The sequence below is a fragment of the Sturnira hondurensis genome, unplaced genomic scaffold (assembly GCF_014824575.4).
Source record: "Sturnira hondurensis isolate 20B ecotype Veracruz unplaced genomic scaffold, ASM1482457v3 Scaffold0001872, whole genome shotgun sequence".
NCBI classification, from domain to species: Eukaryota; Metazoa; Chordata; class Mammalia; order Chiroptera; family Phyllostomidae; genus Sturnira; species Sturnira hondurensis.
In genome coordinates, this window is record NW_028074503.1 from 29,573,355 (window position 1) to 29,597,148 (window position 23,794).

The 23,794-nt window shown below is 46.7% G+C and overlaps 1 protein-coding gene across 1 annotated transcript in view; it reads right to left on the reverse strand.

Annotated features, from left to right (window-relative positions):
• FECH (ferrochelatase) overlaps positions 1–17,739 on the reverse strand; it is a 34,595-nt gene extending 16,856 nt beyond the window's left edge. Inside the window, exons 1-4 of the mRNA XM_037034875.1 lie at positions 17,496–17,739; positions 9,933–10,062; positions 4,493–4,612; positions 3,645–3,793 (exon numbers count right to left, since the gene is read on the reverse strand). Coding sequence (XP_036890770.1) covers positions 3,645–3,793; positions 4,493–4,612; positions 9,933–10,062; positions 17,496–17,562 — 466 coding nt within the window. The 5' untranslated portion in view covers positions 17,563–17,739. The remainder of the gene's footprint in view (positions 1–3,644; positions 3,794–4,492; positions 4,613–9,932; positions 10,063–17,495) is intronic.
• Positions 17,740–23,794: the final 6,055 nt, after the last annotated feature.

The following is a 23,794-nucleotide window of genomic DNA, read 5'->3' on the forward strand; positions in this document are numbered from 1 at the left end:
ATCAGTGTAAGACAGAAATATCCATTGGTTGCCTCCCATATGTGCCCCAACCAGAGATCGAACCTGTAACCTTTTGGGACAACGCTCCAGCGAACCAAGCCACACCAGCCAGAGTTTTTCCTGCATTTTAAAAGCATACACAACCATGTACTTTGTTGGCATATAGAAAATCATGAGCCCTGGCTGGTGTGGCTCAGTGGATTGAGTGCCAGCCTGCGAACCAAGGCATCACAGGTTTGATTCCCAGTCAGGGCACGTGCCTGGGTTGCAGGCCAGGTCCCCAGTGTGGGGTGTGCTAGAGGCAATCACACATTCAGTTTCACTCCTTCCCTTTCTCCCTCCCTTCCCCATCTCTCTAAAATAAATAAAGTCTTAAAAAAAAAAGAAAATCATGAAACTCAATTTCCTAAAGCTACCGAGTCTTGCTTTCTTGTCCTTTCATAGGATCACACCTATCCACTCAGGGATGCTGCAGGAAGGCACTGCATAAACATTAAGTAATAGTGAAGATAATGTCACTGTCCAACCATTAGCAGGGGCTGCAACTAAGAATATAGTGCTAACCTGCCACACAAGAAAGATCTAGGTGAATGTGAAGGAAAAGATGAAGCATTTATTGTTTCTCTCTAAAGATTCAGATACACACACACAGAATAGTCCTCAGTAACGCGACCCAGGAAACCCTGAAGCAACAGAGCACGTTACCTAGGACAGGAACAGATCAGGTAAAGGAGACAAGCAAGTCTGCGTGTGGGAAGGACCGTCTGACTCTGCAACCTCTGGCTGGGGACCACAAAGGGATGGAGGAAAGGGCATAAATGAAATCATTTTCAGCTGTCTGGCCCTCTTGTGCCCCTAACCTTATATCCCCTTGCATAAAATACGGTGAACTGCAGTTAAAACACACCAGAGGAAACGACCCTGCGAGCAAACTCCAAATGACTGATTGTTCAAAGATTATGTGGCTCATCCTGAAACCGACACCACAGCACCGTCAAGTCCATGTTTAAGAAGCACTTGGAGAGCCAAGGTGCAGCTGAAGCAGCACTGGCTTCTAATCTATTTTGAGGCAATACTATTATCAGACCGACACAGTAGGACCCCTGATGCTGCAGGTGCTCCAGCTTCTCACGTTTCCCCTCCACCTTTGAAAAGTTGCAGACTAACTGCCTGACATTCTGGAGTTCCTCAATACTGCAGACTAACAGAGCTGGAGAGGCTGCCCTCGCAGATAAAGGCAGGGTGGTGATCATGTTTTGAAGTGCGAGAGGGCACAGCATTCTGGGGAGAACAGATAAGGCTTGCTAAACTGTTCAGTTGAAGATGGCCTGCAGAAACACACTGAGAAAAATGACAGTGTGCTCTCTATGACTGGGCTTATCCTGAGCAAACAACACGAAGGTTCACGGAGGTTCCCTGCTGGGAAGGGCGGCACACTGCAGCTGGCTGCCCAGGGCTGCAGGGCGGGGAGGGGCCCCCTGGATGCCAACAGCACCACATCGGTCGGGCACCACATCTGCCAGAGCGAGACCAAAATCTCTGACTCGCTGGCCCAGCCCAGTCTGCCCTCAGAGTGGCTGCCCAGTGAACACGCTTTGCTGAGAACTAGGAAAATGGAAAAAAGGATTGGAGAAATTGGATTTGTAAACAGGACAACTTCATTAATTTCCAGCCCATGAACCCAGCATGCACAATGGTTCAGATGTCTAATCTGTACCTGACTCTTTGAGAAAGAGGTGTGCGATGTAGAGCACAATGATTTTAGTTTATGTCAGACATAAGACAAACAATAATCAAAGCTCCCATTTACTAAATTTTTGTTATGTACCATGTACCAGGCCAGTGCCTTTCGGGACCACCCTATTAAATACTCACAACGACCTATGGCTTGGGTTCTGTTTCCATCGCCATTTTCGATGTGAGGCGCAGGGGGGTGGGTGATCTGCCTGCCGTCGTACAGCCCGGAGTGGGGAAGGCTCGTTCCACGGGGCTCTTTCCAGGCCAACCTGGGAGGCTGAGGCGCCTGCTGGCCTGTCTGGTGCAGACAACCCAGCAGCCTCCCCACGGAGAGTGGAAGGGGCGAGAAGGACGTCCTGCTCTCTACTCCCTTTTCACACCTGGCAGCTCTACTAGGGCCCTTCATGGGGATGGGCATGACTCTACTCGTCAACAGAAAAAAATGCCATCTTTCTGCCTCCTGTTCCCACTGAGGACAGCAGAGCAACTGCAGGTCCGACTCAGTAAAGCTTTTATCTTGATAAACTGTTAATGACCACAGGGTTTGTTCTCTGTCGAGCAGGGATCAGCCTGAGCAGAGATCAGCCAGGTTTCCCCCACACAACCTTTTAAAAGCTACATTGTGGCACGTGTGGCTGAACAGTATAAGAAATGCCTCTAAGCCGCAAGGAAGGGCAGGAAGCAAACCTAATAGTCAGAGGCTCAATTGAGCAATTTTCCAAGTGAGATGACTGGCCAAGGGCTCCAACCCTTTGTCCCCATCTGTGTGCAACTCGAGTGAAAGGCTCGGGTCCTGCCTTTCAGCAGGGCTGCTCTCCTTGTGTGTGTGTGTGTGTGGGGGGTCCCCACTGTGTCACGCTCCTGTCCTGATCCTGAAGCCCCCAAGTGTATCTGCAGTTAATGTGTTTCACGTGGCCTAAGATGCCCATTTTAGTGTTAACGTTTCTCATATTGGTCCATACCTACGATTGATACTGTCTTAACATTAACCAGCAGAGGTCCTGGCTGGGTAGCTCAGGTGGTCAGAACATCATCTTTATGCCAAGGTTGTGGGTTCAATCCCCAGTCAGGGCACAGACAGAAATCAACCAATGACTGACTCTTCCCACCCTTCTCTTCTCCTTCCTCTCTTTCCCTAAAGTAAACTTCAAAAGTTTTTAAAACTTAACCAGCAGAGTTTTTGTGTGTGTGGCTCGTTGTTACATGAAAACAGCGGTTTCATGTCCTATAATCAGTGGTGCCTCAAATGTGACCAAATAGAGCACTTAGGGTCGATGCATGTATTCACCTTTTCGTTCTGCACACTATTTTTCCGTCTTACAGGTGTCCAGAGGACAGTTGCCAGAGGGGCGCAGTCCTCTTTTCGGTGCCTCGTCCAACGAGGGACACAGATGCCTCACGACGGCAGCAGGGCTGGGAGCTAAAAGCAGTTGCTGAAAGCTGCTGAGTCTCACAGCTGCAGCAACAACGAACTAATCTGGGTCTGAATGTTGATCTAATAAGCGGCTACCTACATAGAAAGAACAGGCAACAGCAGCAGCCTCCATCCGTTCCCCAAAGAGTTCCTTCCAGAGCAAGGACATGTGCGCATCTTTTACTCAGGACATGCTGTCTCCTCCTTATAATACAACTTAACACATGCCTCAACACTTAACACTGCTGTTTGAAATGAATGTTCCAAATCTTTAGCTTTTTCATTTGTAACATAAGGAAGTAACAGAAAAGGGAATGCAGCCAAGGACAAAAGAAAACACCTCAAGAACTAACGACCATGCATCACCTGGGAAGCTCCACACATCGAGAGCTGCCGGGACCCAGAATTGCACTTGGCCCCCAGCAGCGCTTTGAACTTGGTGGCTACTTGGAAAGAGCAGACCTCGTGAGGTGTGAATTAGGGAGCATGCTACCTGTGTGCGGGGACATCTCGTCCAGCAGCTTCACCATGCCTTCTCCTTGCTTGGATGTCCACATCTTGATGGGGGACCCGCCTCCGATCCTGCGGTACTGCTCCTGGATTTTGGGGGTTCGGCGTTTCGCGATGATTGGTGCCAGCTTACTAAATCATTCAACATGTAGGTCAGTGGGTTTTATTCCACCTTAGCAACCTCAGAAACATTTTCTACTAAGAAACAGATAAGCAAAATTTTAAGATGGGCCTAACAAGATCAAGCCTTTAAAAACAGCAGCTTCAGGTCACCGACAAGGGCCGGCTGTTATGAACACTCTCCAAGGTACGATAAATTTGAAAAAAAAATCGTAGTATACCCAAGAATGCACATGGCCGCATTCGCATTTGTGTGAAAATGGGGAGGGGGATATATGTGACTGGAAGGCTACAGTCCCAGGCAAAGGCGACACTTGCTTTTCACTGCAAACACTCACATCTTACTGGCATTTTATTATATCCTGAGTATGAATCTTACATCCACAGCACAAAGTGAGTGTCAACCAGCTGTTAAGTGCCAAGAACAAATACATCTCTACAGGCCTTCAAAGGCACCTCAGCCAGGTCGGGACAACTGCAATCTCAAGAGCTGTGGGAGCGAGGGCTCGAGCAGAACACTCGCTGACTCGCTGCGTCTCGCCTGCAATTCTTCTAGTATCTTATCCTTCTTACATCCACTAGAAAATCATAGTGCTGCTCTAGCCACTACCAGATATGCAGTAAGCTTCTGAAACCACAGAACTGAGATACAGGAAGGCCCAATGCACTGCACGAGTTGTGAGGAAATATTGGCGCTCACAGGCACCTTACCTTTGGATGGGAAGCGTTATTAGGTCTCGGTCCAGGAAGAGCCTCAGAAGGAAGTCGTGCACGTCTCCCACGGTTTCCGGGCCTCCCATGTTGAGCATCAGTATTCCAGTTTTCGGCTTCCTGCGTAAGATCAAATGCAACAGCTGGTTTGCAACACTTTTCATTTTCCTTTATGGCACAATCTTGGTGTGGCTAGCAAACCCTCATCGAACCTGTTCTATGCGAAGGTGAAAACCTACAGACCTGTTTGCTGCCACCCCGTGGCCACCTGCTAAGGAGCTCACGAGGCCTCCAGGTCCGCGTGGCCCCAGCTCAGACTCCGACCTTCGTCACACAGCTGCGTCCTTGGCAGGGGTCTTTAGTGACCTCAAAACGTCTCTCTGTTAAACTGGCGGCCCTGAACCAAGACCCCATTCTCTGGGAACTGAGGGTCAAGGTATGGACCTAAAGTCATCCTGAGGCAGAAGCACCCAGTGATGGGAAAGCCTGATGAATACACAGGTTATTTGACCTCCTCAAACTTCAGTTTCTTCATCTGTAAACTAGAGAGACTATCACTTGCCTCTCAAGGTTGTTTTGAGAATTAAATGGATGATGTACTTAGTCCCTTAGCAGAGTGGGTTCTTTCCCACACAGAGAAGCCTTGGGTTCCCCATAACAGTCCCACCAGCCTTTGTCTTACCTTCTCTGTATTTGTTATGCAATTAAATTATTACTGACTTAGATTATTTCTTGCTGCCCTGCTTTCTAACCCAGCACCTACCTTTACTCCTTTAGGTAATTCTGGTAAGAAACTATCTAACTTACTCAAAGTGGTTTCAGGCTAAAGAATTAAGCACTGAATGAGAAAGAAGAAGCAAAAAAGAAAACAAAACTCTGGAGCAAAAGTTTTAAGTCGAGCAGCATCCAAGGAATCAGAAAACAGAAAGCCTAGGCCAAATGTAAACCACAGTCCAGAGCAAGTCTGGAGCCTGCGCAGCCCAAAGTGAGCCAGGCCAGAGAGAAGTCTCTGTTCCTGCCCCGGCCAGGGGCCAGGTGGAACCGGAACAGGACCCAGTGCCACCCTCGGGCTCCTGGGAGCCTCCGAAAGACCTTGACCAGGACTGGGAACTACAAGGTCAGAGCCCGGGCGGGGCCCTGAACTGGAGGCCTATGTGTCCCCGTGAACCGGTAGCCCCACGATGGCAGTACGAGCGCCTGCAGTGGGAAAACTAAAGGGAACACCAGAGTGCATCTTCCATTCTTTTTCCTTTATTTAAAAACATTTAGATAAAATTCACAGACTACAAAACTTGCCATTTTAAACTGCACAGTTCAGCGGTTTTTCATGTATTCACAAGGTTGCGTGAGCATCACACGTTATCTAATTCTTGGACACTTTCATCATCCCAAAGAAAACCTGTATCTGTTAGAGCCGCTCCCCATTTTCCCCCTCCCTCCCCCACCCCCCTGCCTGACAACCACAAATCTACTTTCTGGGTCTGTGGCCTGTTTAGGACATTTCATAGGAACAGAATCATGTAACATATGACTTTTTGTGTCTGGCTTCTTTCACTTAGCATAAAATTTTTAAGATTCATCTATGTTGCAGCATCAACCAGTACTTCTGTCCTTTTCATGCTGAGTAATATTCCGCTGTATGGACACACTGTCCAGCCACTCCTGACAAAGCAGCTGAGAAACAACAGGTCTGAGTCTCACCCGAAACACCGTTAGCACAAATGCACTTTCTGCACCTCCTACGTCAGACCACCGCAGGCTGCCACCTCGACTAACCACACCCTGCTCAGACGGCTCTTGTTGGGAAGACTGTCCTCGATGTGTTCTAAAGTGAATGACGCCATGACGACGTTTTATTTGCAACTATTAAATAACTGTTGCCACCATTTGGCAATGACAGGCGGCAGAGCGCGTCAAATCTGAGCAGGTGGGAGCTGTTTCTTGATCCAGCACACTATAGGTGAGTGAGGTGGAAGTCTAAATTCACAGACTAAATTATCAGAATCAGAACCAGCCCCTGGGAAAGGAAAATGGTGCATCACAATGAAGTCAGGAATTTCCTCATTTACCCCCCATTACAAAGATGCACTAACTCACTTTTCACACCATCGTCGCAGGCCACAGCACTACTGACATTTCGGGCCGGACAGACGGACAGGCCTTGGTTGTGGAGGACCGTCCTGGGCACTGTGGAGGTTTGGGAGCATGCCTGCTCTCTACGCAGACGGGAAGAGCACATGCCCCACCCCAGGTGTGACAACCAAGAATGTCTGCAGATGTGGCCACTTACATCATGTGGGGGAAATGCCCCTACCCTCAGTTGAGACCCCTCTGATAGACAAAGGGGGGTTAACCTTTTCATTAAATCACATGACTACACTGCAGATGTCATTGTTCTACAACTTTTCCACCCTCTCCAACCAGAAGTCCTTGCAATGAATTAACACAGCTGTTTATTTCCTTTTCTGATACCTGAAAATCCAGATTCATTTTATTGGGAAATTGTAATATTCCCCTAATCTTTCTGCTGAGATCCCCAGTATTCTCCTGGGATACTGTCTTTCACTTTCAAAATCTGCGATTCACAATAAATGAAGTGCATCTTGCCATGGATCGCTGCCAGTTAACAGATTAGTGGTTAAGAAATCCCAGGCGAGGAGACCTACCTAAGCCCCAGACGGCATCGATGGGCAAATGGGATTCAAAGCCGGTTTTCATCTACACCTGAGCTCCAAACAACAGTGTCTTTAAATGGGATGCTGCCCTGCCCTGCACACCCATGTGTTGCAAAGCATGTGGATCTTACACATGGGAGAGATGAAAATACCTCATACACACGCACTTAATTCCAAACTGTGTTGTGCATGACAAACGGTGCATTAGTAAGCCTTAGTCTGACACCCCCTTCCAGGGCGTGAAGTACAAGGCTTTAGTCGAGGGTCTCTGTCCCTGTGCCCCTCCAGGCAGAGCACATCTGAGACCAAGGCCTGAAAAGCCAGAGAGTGTCCCTTTGTTTGAGTGGAAAAGTGCATGCAGCGAAACATATTTAAAACTCCTCACTTTGAAAGGTGTCAACGTTTTGCCATTTTTATATTCTGAGACTCTCAAAATACTAGTTTTTTTCCCCTTTGAACTATGAATGGTACCGCACAAAAACTTAGCTCAGCAATACATGGAATTCGACCCTACATTCTGTGGTCGGCCTGCAGGGCGCAACCGGACAGAGGGTCTACGCCGCCTCTAAAGCTGGGTTTGGTAAACCACAACCCACGCACCAAACTGGCAACCTGCCCCACGCTTGTTTTTTAAATAAAGCTTTATTGGAACACAGCTCGTTTATTTAGGTATTATCTGTGGCTGCTCTCACAGGACAACAACAGAGCTGAATAGCAGCAAAAGAGACCAAATGGCCCACAAAGCCTAAAATTTACTCCCGAGTCCTCTACAGACAAGCCAGCTGCCCCCGGTCTAGGCGAGTGTTTCATCTGGTCTTGTCGACTCTCGTCCAGTCCGGGCACGAGGCAGCACAACGCCTTCACGGTGTGTGGCACCACAAAATCCACAGACACTCACAATTTCATCCTTTCCAATATCCGAACACTAGAAATAATCTACAGGCCCCACAATATAGGACCAGACAAATAAATTAAGATTTACTACCCTTACGTTATTAAAATAATGTATAATGTTTTGAGTTTTTAAATTTTATCTAATTATTTTTAGAGAGAGGGAAAGGGACAGAGAGGGGGAGCGAAACATCAATGTGTGGTTGCCTCTAGTGCACCCCCTACTGGTGACATGGCCTGCAACCCAGACCTGTGCCCTGACTGGGAACTGAACTGGCGATGCTTTAATGTGTAATGTTTATATTTATATGGTGACATATTACTAACTAAAGAGAGGAAGTTATAAAACTAACATGGACAGTATCGTCACATTTTGGTAAACATACATATACTGAGTGACTATCAATAGATATACAAAGACAAATACTAGATGATGAGATTACTGTTTTTTTTCATGTTTTTTTGCCTGTCTGTCTTTCCTAAAATAAACCTGTTTCTTTTGTATACTGGATATAAAGTCATTTAATATCATATGAATATTATATAAATTTAATCTACAAATTTAGAGTCCTACCTTATTCACCTACACTATGCTTGATCAAGAATTTCTATATTTTAAGGTTTTTATTAAATGTGAATAATTTAACATTAAGGCTATTTCTGTTATTGACTTTTGCCACTGACGTAATACGAGAACGAAGTAATTTTTTTCAGAGGTCCACATCGTACAGTTCTTCAGGCTATACCACACACCCTAAGGACGTAGAGCACTGGGTACTGTGGCTGAAGAGGGGGCCGTGGGGGACAAGGCAGCGCGGCGCCCTGCTCAGCACGCCAGGCCCGAGCCGGTGGCTGTGCGTCCTGTCCTCTGTGCCTGGGTCAATCTTCGCGGAAGTGAGGAAGCGAAAGGAGGTGACTTGGGGCCCCGCCCCTAATGGCCTATCCCCGACAAGCCTCAGTCTACTTAGTTCTCAATCAGTGTGCCCCTGGTCACACAATGAAAAACAGTGAACACACGGCACGACTATTGTATTTGCATAGCTGTGTATCTTTCATAGAACACCTGGTCTGCCAGAGAGATCAAGGGGTTAAATAGCTCATCGCTAGTTTCTCTCACTGTGCCTAGGGTTCAAGTGCAGTGCTCTAGCTACGCACTCATTCAAACAACTGTCTTCATAGCCTGCGGCTGCCTCCACGCCAGGGAAAGACCCGAGAACAGCCGTGGCTCCTGTCACGAGAGAGGACACCCAGCAACAACGGCAGGCCTGCTGACGGCCACCCACTAACACAGGGGCGAGGTACGAAACATGTACTTTATTTCTCCAAAAAATTATCAATCATATTATGTCATCTGCAATTACGGTCACTGTGTTGACAGATGAAAAGCAATGGTAGAGTCCACTACAGGAATTCTTGTTAGATTCGTTATTCTTCATCCTGCACGGGACATACATTTCACCAGGGTAATTATATTGGGCTCATAAATACATTTCTAGCATACATGTAACTTGTGTTATGTGACATGTCCCAGAGCTAAATTCCACATGACCTTCAGACTGCTTGGAGTCAACTCTGTGTCCTCTAACAAAAGCCTGTGGGACTTTTGTATTTGTCAATTGTCCCTCAACAAAGCTGGAAAATCAATCAATCAATCAATTAATTAATGATTTGAAAATCTGTAGAAATGAAAAAAATTGAAAGCCCTACATAGGAGGCAGGGTGGTGAAACCTGCTGTATAGTTTAACAGCTATTGAAAGGAAGCCACAAAAATGACACCCTGCTCCCCGTAATACCGGATTTTCCCAGCCCACTCCTCCCGGGCGCTGGCATCAGTCAAGAGACACCTTACTAGTACCTCGGACTTGACACATACCTCTTCCCTGGTTGAACTTGAGGTTCCGGGCTTCTGGCACGTTGGGCTGTTTTTGTGGCGGCTGCCGCTGTGGCTGCTGCACCTGACTGGCACCTCCACGGCTGACGGGCCCTCGAGCTGCCAGGCACCACTGTGACAAAATTAAAGTGGGAGCATGAAATGCAGCTGGAAGGTGATTTCTTCTGAAATGGTCCTCAGAGCAGAATCCCTGGATTTGAACTCTAAGGAGATGCTATGGCAGAGGTGAGACCCCTGCCTCCCCTACCCCTGGCTTCTCTGCAGGGTGAAGGCCTCTCTGAGGGGACGTGGTGGCGCCCCCTAGGATGGCTTATCGGGACCTGCCCGGAGCCTCATGAGAATCACTGCACCTTCTGAAAGTGACTGATGACGAGTGCTGCTCAGATTAAGGGTGAGAAGCCTGCAGAACGGGCGAGAGCCACTGGCTGAAGGAGTGGAACCTGGCTGCTTTTCCACCAGCCGCGCAGGTCTCCCACCGGCCTGCACACCTTCTCCAAAAGAGCAGCAGTGCGGAGGGCCCCAGCGTGGCCCCTGGACCCTGACAACGGGGAGCCTCTCCTTCAGGGCCCCACTCTGGTGCTCCCCTGCTGTGCCCCACCACAGGGTACGCAGTCTACAGGGCCAAGGAACCATGGACCCCCAGAGGCCAAACCCCATATTCCTGGCCAGAGTCCCAGGACCCCAGAATCCCTGCCCTGAAGCCCCACACCCACTTCTAGGTCTGCACAGGCCTCTCTCCTGGACCCAACCTCCTGAGGGCTGAGCGTGCCCCCTGTTTACCCCATTCTTGCCTCGAACGGTACCCAACCAGTGGCTGCTCACAGGGGCAAGAATGGAGCTTGAGCACACAAGCTGGAGAAGGCACACAGGGGGATGCACCCGCAGTGGGAAGAGAGGCAGGGAGGCCTGCAGGCCAGACACAAGTCTCCCAGGGCCTCCACATTCTGCAGGAACTCTGAAGAGTTCGAGATTGCACCCTTCCAGGTCGTTGTGAAGGTCTCTTTATCAGCGTGGGAAAACAGGACATATTTCAGTTTGTTAGCTCGCTGCCCCCCGAGGCTATATGTCTCTCCACTTGCACTCTTGCCCTGGGCCCCACAAGAGTTAGTGGTGGGCCTGGAGAGGCCACGGGAACGGAGGAGTCCATGGGCCATGCTAAGCTGCAGCCGCACACTTCACACTTGACCTCCTGTCCGTATTCTCAAACCAACAGGTTTGCGGCCAGCTGCAGGTCAGTCTCCTTCCTTCCTCCTTCCAAGAGTCACAGGTGTCCTAGTAAGGAACTTGGGCCGGTGACCAGCAGATCTGACTCAGAACCCAGTTCTGCCACTCACTTGCTAATGTGACTGGGATCGGGCTGTAACATCTCTGAGCCTTAGTTCCCGCCGCCACCCCCAACCCGCATGTAGGGTGATGACACTCTGTTATCGGGATCCTCGTGAGGGTTACAGCAGATACCATCAGTAAAGCATTCTGCACCGGGTCTGCCGCATGTGACTGATGCTGGCATTGGTTTCATTTGCTAAGTGTCTGGAGCACAGGGACGACACCTGCTGATTTTTCTCTCCTCGAATGCCCACAAAGTACAGGAGAATGGCGTCTCCAGGCCACTTAGATTTCCAACTATCCATATCATGCCCGTTCCCAACAGAGCCACTTTCAGGAGCTTGTGCCGAATAACCCTAACCCGAAGTGCCAAGGCCAACATAAAGAAGTTCAGTTCTGCTCAAGCGAAGTCTCCCAGCAACCCGCACATCCTTATTTTAGCGACGTTCACTCCGAACTGCACGAGGAGCTCTAACCAGATTCTCACTCACACCATGTCTGCAGTTCCTTGTGCGAATGAGTAAAAAACAATGAGTGTCTCCTCCCAAAAGACTAGTGTTCATCTAGCTAACGGAGATGAGACGATAGCAGATCCCATGGAGTAAGAGAACAGAACTTTGGCACCCTGTAATATGGCTGCTGGTAATACAATAAAATTTCCTCCCGTGAACCTGAAAAAGGGGTAAGGTGAGATGAGAGTCTCCAACTGATACCGAGAACAATTCGNATGACACTCTGTTATCGGGATCCTCGTGAGGGTTACAGCAGATACCATCAGTAAAGCATTCTGCACCGGGTCTGCCGCATGTGACTGATGCTGGCATTGGTTTCATTTGCTAAGTGTCTGGAGCACAGGGACGACACCTGCTGATTTTTCTCTCCTCGAATGCCCACAAAGTACAGGAGAATGGCGTCTCCAGGCCACTTAGATTTCCAACTATCCATATCATGCCCGTTCCCAACAGAGCCAATTTCAGGAGCTTGTGCCGAATAACCCGAAGTGCCAAGGCCAACATAAAGAAGTTCAGTTCTGCTCAAGCGAAGTCTCCCAGCAACCCGCACATCCTTATTTTAGCGACGTTCACTCCGAACTACACGAGGAGCTCTAACCAGATTCTCACTCACACCGTGTCTGCAGTTCCTTGTGCGAATGAGTAAAAAACAATGAGTGTCTCCTCCCAAAAGACTAGTGTTCACCTAGCTAACGGAGATGAGACGATAGCAGATCCCATGGAGTAAGAGAACAGAACTTTGGCACCCTGTAATATGGCTGCTGGTAGTACAATAAAATTTCCTCCCGTGAACCTGAAAAAGGGGTAAGGGTGAGATGAGAGTCTCCAACTGATACCGAGAACAATTCGGCGGCAGGAAGCTACTCAAACCGCCGAACTATTGCACTGCCCACTGCTTACAAAATTCTCTTCTCTGCAGTTGAACAAATTCTCAGAGGAGGGTGAGGTTACTAATCATGGATCCTGTCTGCAAAAGGTTTAGACTTACTACACTCACCTCCCAAAGATTTCTCTAAAACACACCTCTCCTCTAATGATCTGAAGAGTCTAGAAAAACAATGAGTGTCTCCACCCAAAAGATTAGTGTTCATCTAGCTAGCGGAGTTTGACGAGATCATTCAGAGGCCCGACTGAGACTCAGCCCACAGCTGAAGAGCAACCCAAAGCCCAAGCAGCACTGTGCGGTACAGAGAGTACACGTCCAGGAGCCAGACAGATCCGAGCGGGCCCTGAGCTGCGTGGCACCGCTTGGGCACCCACGGAGCTATTCCACGTCTCACTTTTCTCATCTGTAAAAGGGTGATAAGGTCAGTCCTGCAGAGCTGTGGTGAAGATTAAGAAAAAAAAAATCCATGCCCAGCCCCAACAAGAGCACCCAGCACACCGCATATGGTTTAACAAGAGGTAAGAATACAGCAAGTCCTCACTTACCATCATCAATAGGTTCTACAACCTTAAGTAAAACAATGTATGATGAAACCAATTTTATCACAGGCTAACTGATATAAACAAGAATTAACTCCCTGAGGCATCTCACTGACATGGTAACAAAATGATGCTGGACAAAACAATGTTCTTTGAGGACGTGCTCTACTCAATAGTAGAACTACAACCAGGTAATTCTACTCTTGACATGGACAGCTGGTCTACCTTTGGAAGATCTATAAACAATAAAGGCTATAAAACTGAGGGATGCGCAGAAGAGAAAATGATGGAAGAAACAAAAAACTTCATTACTCTTGGACAAACCCAACAGGTGAAACATGCCAAACTATACCTGTGACTTACAGAAGTTTATGGATATCAACTGGTTCTCTAAAACCAAATTATTTAATATTATTTTAATGATTTTTAATTATTTAATGATATTTAATTTTTTTAATGATTGGGGTGGGGTAGAAGAGCATAGAAAAAGCAAGGTACACAAGTACTTCAATATACTCAGCTCATAGCTAAAGAGCAATCCCTTTCTCCCACACAGGAGTTGAGGATTATTTCAAAAGGGACTTACAAACTTCCGCCAAGATGGAGGCGTAGGTGGAAACACTGTGCCTTCTCCCACAACCAAGTTTGGGTACAACAAAAGTTTTGGAGAACTAAGACACACCCAGAGACCAGAAAACCGAATTATACAGAAGTCTGACAGCTACGAACCGTTCACTGGGGACGGTAAGAGAGGCAGAGCCAGCAGCGGAGCAGGGTCAGGAAGGACAGACCTAGGAGCGCAGGCAGCCCGGACCTAGTCGGGGTGCGGGGCAGACTGACCAAGGTCTCACATTCGCGCGCAGTGAGACGGACCACGCAGGCCCCAGGGGGCGAACCCAGTGGTGGAGGGCTGACAGCGGTGGCACGCTCGTGTGCAGTGGAGCGGGGCATGTGGCCCTGGTGACGGTGGTGGCCGAGGAGGCGGGCGCCGGAGGGAAGCCATTGTCCCTCTTTGACCCCGCCCCCACATACAAAGTCACAACCCAGCGACTTAGTTGCCCTGCTCTGGTGAAAACCTAGGGCTCCGTTCCTGCTACTTAACAGGCACGAATAGCCCAAAAGATGGTGCAAGAACTCAAAATCCCAGAGCCAATAACTCTAAGCGACCAACAGATTGCCAGCCTCTCAGAAGCCCAATTTAAGACACTATTTATCAGGATGCTCACAGAATTGGTAGAGTACAGTCACAAATTAGAGGAACTTAGTCACAAATTAGAGGAACATATGAAGGCTAAACTAATTGAAATGAAGGGAGATGTCCAGGAAACCAATAGCGATGGAAAGGAAACTGGGACTCAAATCAAGGGAGTGGACCAGAAGGAAGAACGAAACATCCAACCAGAAAATAGTAAAGAAACAAGAATTCAAAAAAATGAGGAGAGGCTTAGGAACCTCCAGGACATCTTTAAACGTTCCAACATCTGGATTATAGGGGTACCAGAAGGGGGAAAGAAACAGCCACGAGTGGAAAACGTATTTGAACAAATAATAAAGGAGAACTTCCCCAGTCTGGCAAAGGAAATAGACTTCCAGGAAATCCAGGAAGCTCAGAGAGTGCCAAAGAAGTTGGACCCAAGAAGGAACACACCAAGGCACATCATAATTACATTAGCCAAGACCAAAATGAAGGAGAGAATCCTAGAAGCAGCAAGGGATAAGGGGACAGTCACCTACAAAGGAGTACCCATCAGACTGTCAGCGGATTTCTCAAAAGAGACCTTACAGGCAAGAAGGGGCTGGAAAGAAGTATTCCAAGTCATGAAATCCAAAGACCTACAGCCAAGATTGCTTTATCCAGCAAAACTTTCATTTAGAATGGAAGGACAGATAAAGTGCTTCTCAGACAAGGTCAAGTTCAAGGAGTTCATCATCAACAAGCCCTTATTATATGAAATGCTAAAGGGACTTATATAAGAAAGAGATGATGAAAAATATCAACAGTGAAAGGACAGCAAACACACAGTTATTAACAACCACACCTAAAACAAAAGCAAACCAAGAGGACAGCTAGATCAGGAGTGGAACCATAGAAATGAAGAACACATGGAGGGTTAGAAACAGGGGGGTGGGAGGAGGAGAAGGGGGGAGAAGGCACAGAAAATAGCATAGATGGTAGGTAGAAAATAGATAGGGGGGAGGGTGAGAATAGTGGGGGAAATATAGAATCTAAAGAACTTGAGACACGTGGTTATAAACTAAGGGGGGGAGAAGGGTGGGGGAGGGAGTGTACGGGTGGAGGGGAATGAAGGGGGGAATAGAACAACTGTAATGGTATAATCAATAAACTATATTTAAAAAAAAGGGACTTACAAAAATACATGGTTCCGCACAAATAATGCTCATTTTTATTACAAAATCATAAGCATAAGCAAAATCATAACCATATCACATTCAAGCACACCATATGACATTTTAGGTAAAATGTTCATATTAAAACTATAAATTATTAGACCCATATTATTACCCTACCAACCCCACCCAAGCAGGCCTTACTTCTGAACCAGGCCCTGTAGGTATCATTTAAATAACTAACAGAAATACGGTTCTATATTGTGACTATTGATAAGCACTGAGGGAGGGGAAGCTTCAAAAAAATAACTGTTCTTTTCTGGTATGGAGCCAAAATCTTCCGATGTCATTGAACGCTGGTACTCTTTATTCTAGTTTTTTTTTCCTTCTAACTACTAAAGACATACATGCTCATGTAGAAAATTTGGAAAGAGTCACAAAGAAAAACAATAATTCATTATTCTACCAATTTTCTAGTTATATATGTGTATACAATGTATATATAATTAAATATATATATATATATATATTTGGCAGGTGGAACAGCCCAGGGAGCCATATACTTAAAACATGGAATGTAAAACTTTGCTTTTCCACTCTTACTTTCAGATTTGTTTTCAGAAGTACTACTGAATTTTTTCTACGCAGATAACACTAAATCCTTCATACCAAATAAAATGATTAAAGTATTTTAACTACATCCTAAAATCAGGGTCCTTAATACAACTGGATGTCAAATCTACTTGTTAGTTTCTGAATCCTTCCACTTAGTTACTTACAACCTGAACAGCACATCATTTAAAGTTCCTCATGTTGTTCCACAACCTCGGTCTACAGACTGTCCAACTTTATTTGCCACAAGAAGGGTCAATGAGAGAAAAGATTAATTTGAACTTCTTTCGGTCCCCTTACTGCCACTGTGCTTCCTCCTCTTTAAAGATCATGCCTTTTGTCTCCGGTAGTTTCCCTCCACCACCAGGGAAGCAAGCCAAGGGTAGATGCCAATGGTGATGGTGATGCGTTGAAGAAGAAGAGTGAAGAAATAAAATGGAGTCACTACAGTCAAGCTGCTAAGTTGCTAAAAGAAGGTAAGTTGGAAATGATTCTATTCTTGACTTAATTAGCCTGGGAACTTAAATTTCTGAACTTCCCAATCCTGTGTCAATACCTGGATGCACATTAGTCCCTTACACATCGATGTCCGGACATATATGGAACCTTCATTGAATCATCAGAATGATCTCAGGAAGAAAAGGTTGCATTACTCAGAGCACTGGACATCTGGAAGATTACCATTTTAGGCCAATCCACCTGCTAAGAATGCAGGACTGATTTTTTTTTTTCAAAAGTGCTTTTACTATAAAAACTCTCTGACTTCTTTCTCGTTCATAACACTCTGGGTATTGCCTACTTGTGTTTCCCCTTTGCAAACTCTAAGATCCTTAGGTAAATCTTTGTTATATTTACTTCGAACCAAAGCCTCTGGACGCTTTTGAGCTCGGCGGACAACGCCTTCATTACAATCCTCCCGGTGGCAGGCCCTTACTTAACACATCGTCCCTCCGTAATCCTCACAACAATCCTGTGCCTATCATTATTCTGACTTTGCAGATTAAGAACCAAGACTCTGAGAAATACAGCCATTGCTGAAAGCCATCCAGCTGACCGGTGGGACAGCATGTCCCCTCCCCGCGGCCTCCCAGGGCCCTCGGGTGACCAACGTCCCTACCCTCGACCCTCCCAGGGAAGGTCTCTTCCCAGTCTCTTCTCTGTCCCTAGTCCCACCAGGCGCAACTTCCTGGGCAGTAAGCGGCCGTTCCCGGAAGCCCCCAGACCGGGGGCTGGGGGTTGGGGAAAGGAACCGCCCTCGGTCCCCGTTGTCGCAGGGACCCCAGCGTGGGCGACCCCAGCCTCCGGCGACAGCTCTACTTACTTCGATCGCGGAGCAGAGCGCCCGCAGTTCGCAGGGCCGCAGCCATGTTTATGCCGGAGGAAAGCATTGCCGGGGCAGCCTCCGCCCGGGCCTGGATTCCTGCTGCTGCGGCGTGTTCAGCTGGGACCCCGACGACTCCGAGCCACTGAGCGGCCCCGCAAACCCCAGGGGACCCTTATCTCCAGCGTGGTCTCTTACGCGACCCCGAGGCGCGCCCACTCATTCGCCGTTACCGATTGGGGAGGGGCCAGGTAAAGACACGCCCCCTCATGGAGCCCGCCCCGGCCGAGCACCGCCCCCAGGGTCAGAGAAGGCCGGTTTACTGGGCTAGTGGCCTCCTCTCCGCCACCAAAACAAATCCATGCACTAAAGTCCCACTACAGCCCATGTCGCGCTGAACAAATGCCCTGGTTGCCTGTGCTAACCTGCCTAAGGCAGGACCCGCAGCCACAATTCAGCAAAGGACTTCTAGATATTTTTCCTTACTATTACTTAGATATTAAGGACTTGGGCTCAGTTCTCTAGTTTGCTTGCTTAATTACAACACAACTGTGCCGAACTTATTTTGTTTGTTTTGCTTTGTTTTCAGAATAGGAAAAGGAATTATTTTTTTACTAGAGACAAATGACATAATTATTCAATTTCTCCGTAGTGTCTCTGTGTAGCCGAGTTTGACCGGCGAGACCAGAAAGCGAACATCACACTGATAACGTGAGAGCATTAGGAGAAGTGAAAGCCAGTGTAGCAAGTGCATTTCTTACAGAAATGGTGTTCCCGCAGGGCACGGGCCCCTTCCTCGTTCCTAATTCCTACACCTCCACACCCCTGACCTGCCCAGATGTTCAGCGCATTGCGGAGAACAAGACCAACCCTTACGACCCAAAAGTCCCAGGCATCATTCGCTCATTGAACAGTAAGTACTGAACACCTGCTGTGTGGCACTGGGGCAACAGCTGTGAACAGAATAGATGGGGTTTATTTACATTGGGGTCGGGGAGGAGCAAAATAATCACAATATGTATTATTCGGGTGCTGATGAGCATTAGAACAAAAAAATGAGGCAACGTAAGGGAGATGGGGAGGGGAGGCTAATGTAATTTGAAATAGATGCGTCAGAGAAATCCTCCCTAACATTTGGGTAAAGCAAGGGGGCAAGCCATGTGCAACAGTCCACAAAGATGAAGTCTGAATTGGGTCGAAAGCCAATTTGCTGTAGCTAAAACCTGTGCTCTTGATTGACTTAGTTTATTACTGAAGTTAGCCCTCCTATGGTTATGAATCCAATGTAAAATGCCTAAAGGGATTGCTTTTCATGTTACCTGCATGATCTTCAAATCCAAGCAAGAAATGTTTCTTTTTCTTTTCTTTTTTTTTAAAGATTTTATTTCTTTATCTTTAGAGGGAAAGGGAAGGAGAGAGGGAGAAAATATCAGTGTATGGTTGCCTCTCATGAGTCCCCTGCTGGGAACTGGCCTGCAACCCAGGCATGTGCCCTGACTGGGAATAGAACCACATTCCTCTGGTTCGCAGGCCTGTGCTCAATCCACTGAGCTGCACCAGCCAGGGCTCTTTTTTTTTTTTTTTTTTAAGATTTTCATTTATTTATTTGAGAGAGAGGAAGGGAGGGAAAAAGAGTGGGAGAGAAACATTAATCAGTTGCCTCCTCTTGCAAGCCCCCAACCAGGGTCTGGCCCACAACCCAGGCATGTGCCCTGATCAAGAATTCAACCAGTGACACCCTGAGCTACACCAATCAGGGCCAAGAGATGTTTCTTGAAAAACACGGTAACACTTGCTCCAGGCATCAGACTGCTTCCCTACGTATACGTTTCGCTAACTCTACTTTCATAACAAACATTAAGAAGATAATCTTTATAGATAATATACTTCTCTACCTAAAGCCTAGATCTATTTCTTTTAGATATAAACTACACAAAAACACACTCAACATTCTGAAGTGCTGGGTTAAAAAAAGTGTAGACAACACCAGAAAACTTTCTAGAAAAGGCCAAAGGGAGCGACCTCTGGGAGCACTGGATAAGTCACCCCTCCAAGTCCGGGTGCTGTGCCCTCTCCTGCTGGGTGGAGATAATCAGGGGTCTTCTGGCCCCTCCCAGGCTAATGCTGATGATTAGTGACAAGGCAGAAAGGTGTCAGGTCTCACACCACTGACAGCTGGGAAGGGGTAAGTTTGTATCTGCCCAGAAAGGAGAAAGGAGCTGGCAAAACATGCTTTATTAAATATATCAATATAATGACATCTTAAAAATGAAGTAGCACCATTTCATACGTTTTATTCACATCTTGTATTTTTATTGTTACTAACTTAAACTCAAAGTTTCTCATATATAAAACCTCCTGGTTCTTGGGGATGTAAAGTACAGCGTGGGGAATATGGTCAATAATAGTGTAATAACTGTGTAGGGTGTGCTAGGTGGGCACTGGAAATATCGGGGGGAACACTCTGTAAAGTATATGATTGTCTGACCACTATGCTGTACACCTGAAACTAATACAAAATAATATTGAATATAAATTATAATCGAAAAATAAAGTTAAAAAAGAAAAAAAGGAAGGAAGTACTGATACAAGCAACAATGTAGATGAATCATTATTCAGAAAGAGTTCTACAAAAATCCCCAATACATAAATAAATAAAGCCTTTTTGTACACATATAAAGACTCAGAGATTATAAATGGAAACAGAACTTGGTTATTTTTTTCCAACAGAAAGTACTATAACAATTGGTATTTCTAATCTATGGCTTACTTCTTACAAATATCAAATAGAACAGCTTTCCAACAAGTACATTTTTATGTCCTTCAGAAATAAAAGCCAATAAAATATGCTTTGTATCGTTTCTTTTCAAAACTGATTAGAAAACATCCCTTTACCCAGAAATTGTGAATTCTAAGTATGGGTTTACTAAGAAAACTACAAAGGCACTTGAATGGCTAAAGACATTTACAAAACTATATGAGATTCATATGGATATATACGTCTTATGTATATATTTATGCTATGTAAATGCATCTTTTTCTGGCTCACACATCTGTAACAAAATCAGATACTGCTTCTTCACCAACAGAGGCCGAAAGCAGCCTTTCGCCGGCGCAGATAAACGGCCCCCTCCCTCCCTGCGGGAGGTTTGCAGGAGCCGGCGACTTCATTAGCCAAGAGAGCGCTCTCCTGCCACAGACAGAACTGCCAGTTCGGCTTGTGGTCCTAAATGAAATGAGTTTGTTGGTTTCTGCTCAGTGCTTCAGGGAAGGGGGGGAATTGCTTAATTCATTATTTGCCATGATTGGCACCTCTGAGCTACACAAACTAAATTTAGATTACTCAATTCTGTTTCCTTAATCAGAGAAACAGCGGGCAAGTGGGGGTGGTGTTCAAGGCAAGAGACACAGTGGCCGCGCCAGGCAAACAGATGATTACTCAGAGAAATCTGATCGATTGCCCCCACAATTGTTTTACAGCCAAGAGGCCACCCAACCCAAGCCAGTGTGACACGCATTTTGACTCCTTAACCTCACGGAGCCTTTAAGTCCCCCAGTGGCGATGGGTTTATTAAGGTGCATCTGCACATATTTACTGAGAATCTACTGTGAGCAAATCAACGTAAAGGCTACACAATTAAAAAGTAAACCGGACTCTCAAGTAGCTCATTTATTAAGGGAACAAATACACTGTGTATGGAGAGCCTAACTAGGCCAGACACGTGGTAGGCACTGACCTACAGCCAGGACTTACGACACTGTTTCTACTTTCATGATGCTTACCTTCTAGAATGCAAGGCAGAGAGTAAACAAAAGATATACAATATAAAGTCAAGCATGGCTAGGAACCATGGATAAAAATAAAAGAGGCCAAGGAAGGCAGAGAGGCAGGAATGGCTCGTTTCGGTGGTGTGGCTGGACCTGGCATTGGAACAGCGAGGGAGCTGTGGCGAGGGAGGGAGGGAGGGAGGCCCTCTGGGTGGGCTTTGCAGCCGAGGAACCAGCGAGGGCTGGCGCACAGCTGAGACCTGTAATAGTTTCCCAAGGCTGCCGGAATAACACATCGCAAACTGGGGTGGTTTAAAGTCATAGAAATGACTGTTTTCCAGTTATGAAGTCCCAAATCAAGGTGTCCACATGGCCATGCCCCCTCTAAAGTCTGTCGTTTTTGTATTGTTTTTACCTGAGGGTTTCATGCTTCAGGAGGACCAGGTATAGCTACCCCACAGGGAGTTTTAGGAGTCATCTATGTAAAAAAGATTGAAGCTCACCATTCATTCATTCATTCATTCATTCATTCATCTTTTTCCAAAACAATTCCCAGGAACTCATCTCTCTCCTTGCTGATTTGTCCTTCCTTTTTTCCCCCCCTTTGCTCATGTCCATTCCCTTTTGATTTGCCTTCAACTACAGAAAGTAAAGACCTTTGGGTAAAGACAGGGATTCCAAAACACAAATATAATTCGACTCCCTCCTGCAAATCCCACTAAAATGCCTGTAGAGGTTTTGTTGTTGGTGGTGGTGTTTTCAACCACAAACTTAAAAGTATGGTGGGGAGAGAAGCGAACCACAGCCTCATTTGGGAAGCTGGAAGGGAGATGGATAAATATTCATGCTCTAGCAGACCCAAGAAAACTGAGCATGAAGCTGACCTTTCTAATACAGGGACCATCCACATTTACATGATGGAATCACTGCATGGTTCAGGATGGCAGGTAGCACCAGTACCTCTGGAACTGGGGATGAAAGAGAAGAGATGCTGGAATGAGATGAGTTGAAAGCTTGTCGAAGGGGTCAGGTTGCCTAGATTCTCCCCACTACAGCAAGCAAGTGTCCCACCCACCCAGCAGCAGACTGGTCATCTGGGTCCTGGAGAGGAAACAGAGGGCTCTGAACTGAAGGTAGCAGGCACAGCTGAGATCAGAGAACCACTGAAAAGAACCAGCCAACTTACTGAAGGTGCAGGGACTCAGCCCTCGTCTCCCTTCCCCGGCAAGGAGATGGGAAGGGTCTGGAATCTGACCAGCCCAAGCAGAAAGACCTAAACTAAGGATGTTGATACCAGGCACCCCAGCCGACAAAAGGTACACATCTCCTACCCATGTGCTTTGAACACTCTCATCTCCCATTTGGAATTCTCAGCAGACCCCCAACACCACCTGGTATCTGAGGACAGCAGCTAACAGGAAGAACGGAGACCCAGATGAACAGAAAGCACCATGGAGTAACCGGGATGATGTGGTTGCGGCTGCAGGACACTGTCGCTTGAACTGCTACAGCGTTAGCCTACCATCTGCCTCTAAAACTTGGAGCGGGTCTACTGCACAAGCACCCCAGATGCAGGGGGTCTGGGTGTGAGCATCGGCTTCGAGGGCCACAGCAGGAACAGCGTTCAGGGAGGCGAGAGTTGAGGAGTAACAGTCCAGCGAGAGGGCGGTGCCCTAAGGGCAGGGACCCAGAACCAGCGCTGGGTGTGCTGGACACTCAGCAGGGACGGGGGAAAGGGTGTGACACCCGATCTCCACCACCACTCAGTGAAGGGAATAAACACCCACCTGTGTGAGTTCTGCTGCTCGGCAGGCATGGGTTCTTGGCCCGATGTCACCATGACCTTGACTCCCTGACCCCACTGAATCCCATGCTCTCCCTCAGTATTTAAAACTCTCAAATGATTTCCATAATTAAAATTTAGTATAATTGAATTTAACGCCTTCACCTAAATTCTGATCAAATGGATTGCCTACCCAAATCCAATTAGAGCTTATTTACATTCTTACTTTTTATTTAATGACACAGGCCAAAAATATGACAAATGCCCCACTTCCATCTGTCATTTTGCTTAACTGCAAAACAGAATATAATGTGTTAAAAATAACACCAAAAAATTACAAAAAGATGTGGCTAGGACCCATATCTAGTTTTTATTATTTTTTATCCTCATCCGAGGACATTTCATCACTGCTGTCGCAGAGAGGCAGAAACACTGATGTAAGAGAGAAGCACCAGTTCGTTGCCTCCTGTATATGCAGGATCATATGCACCTGATCTGGGGATTGAACTCTCGACCTAGGTATGTGCCCTGACCAGGAATCAAACCCACAACCCTTCAGCTACCAGGCGACGCTCCAACCAAGCCACATGGGCCAGGGTGGACCTACATCTGATTATTAAAAGTCATTCTTTTCCATTACCATGTAATGTTAGTAATACCTACTAAATTTAATATCTAATTTCAGTCATAAAAATTACATACATAATGAAAAATAAAGCTAAAAAATGTGAACACATGAACTAATGTG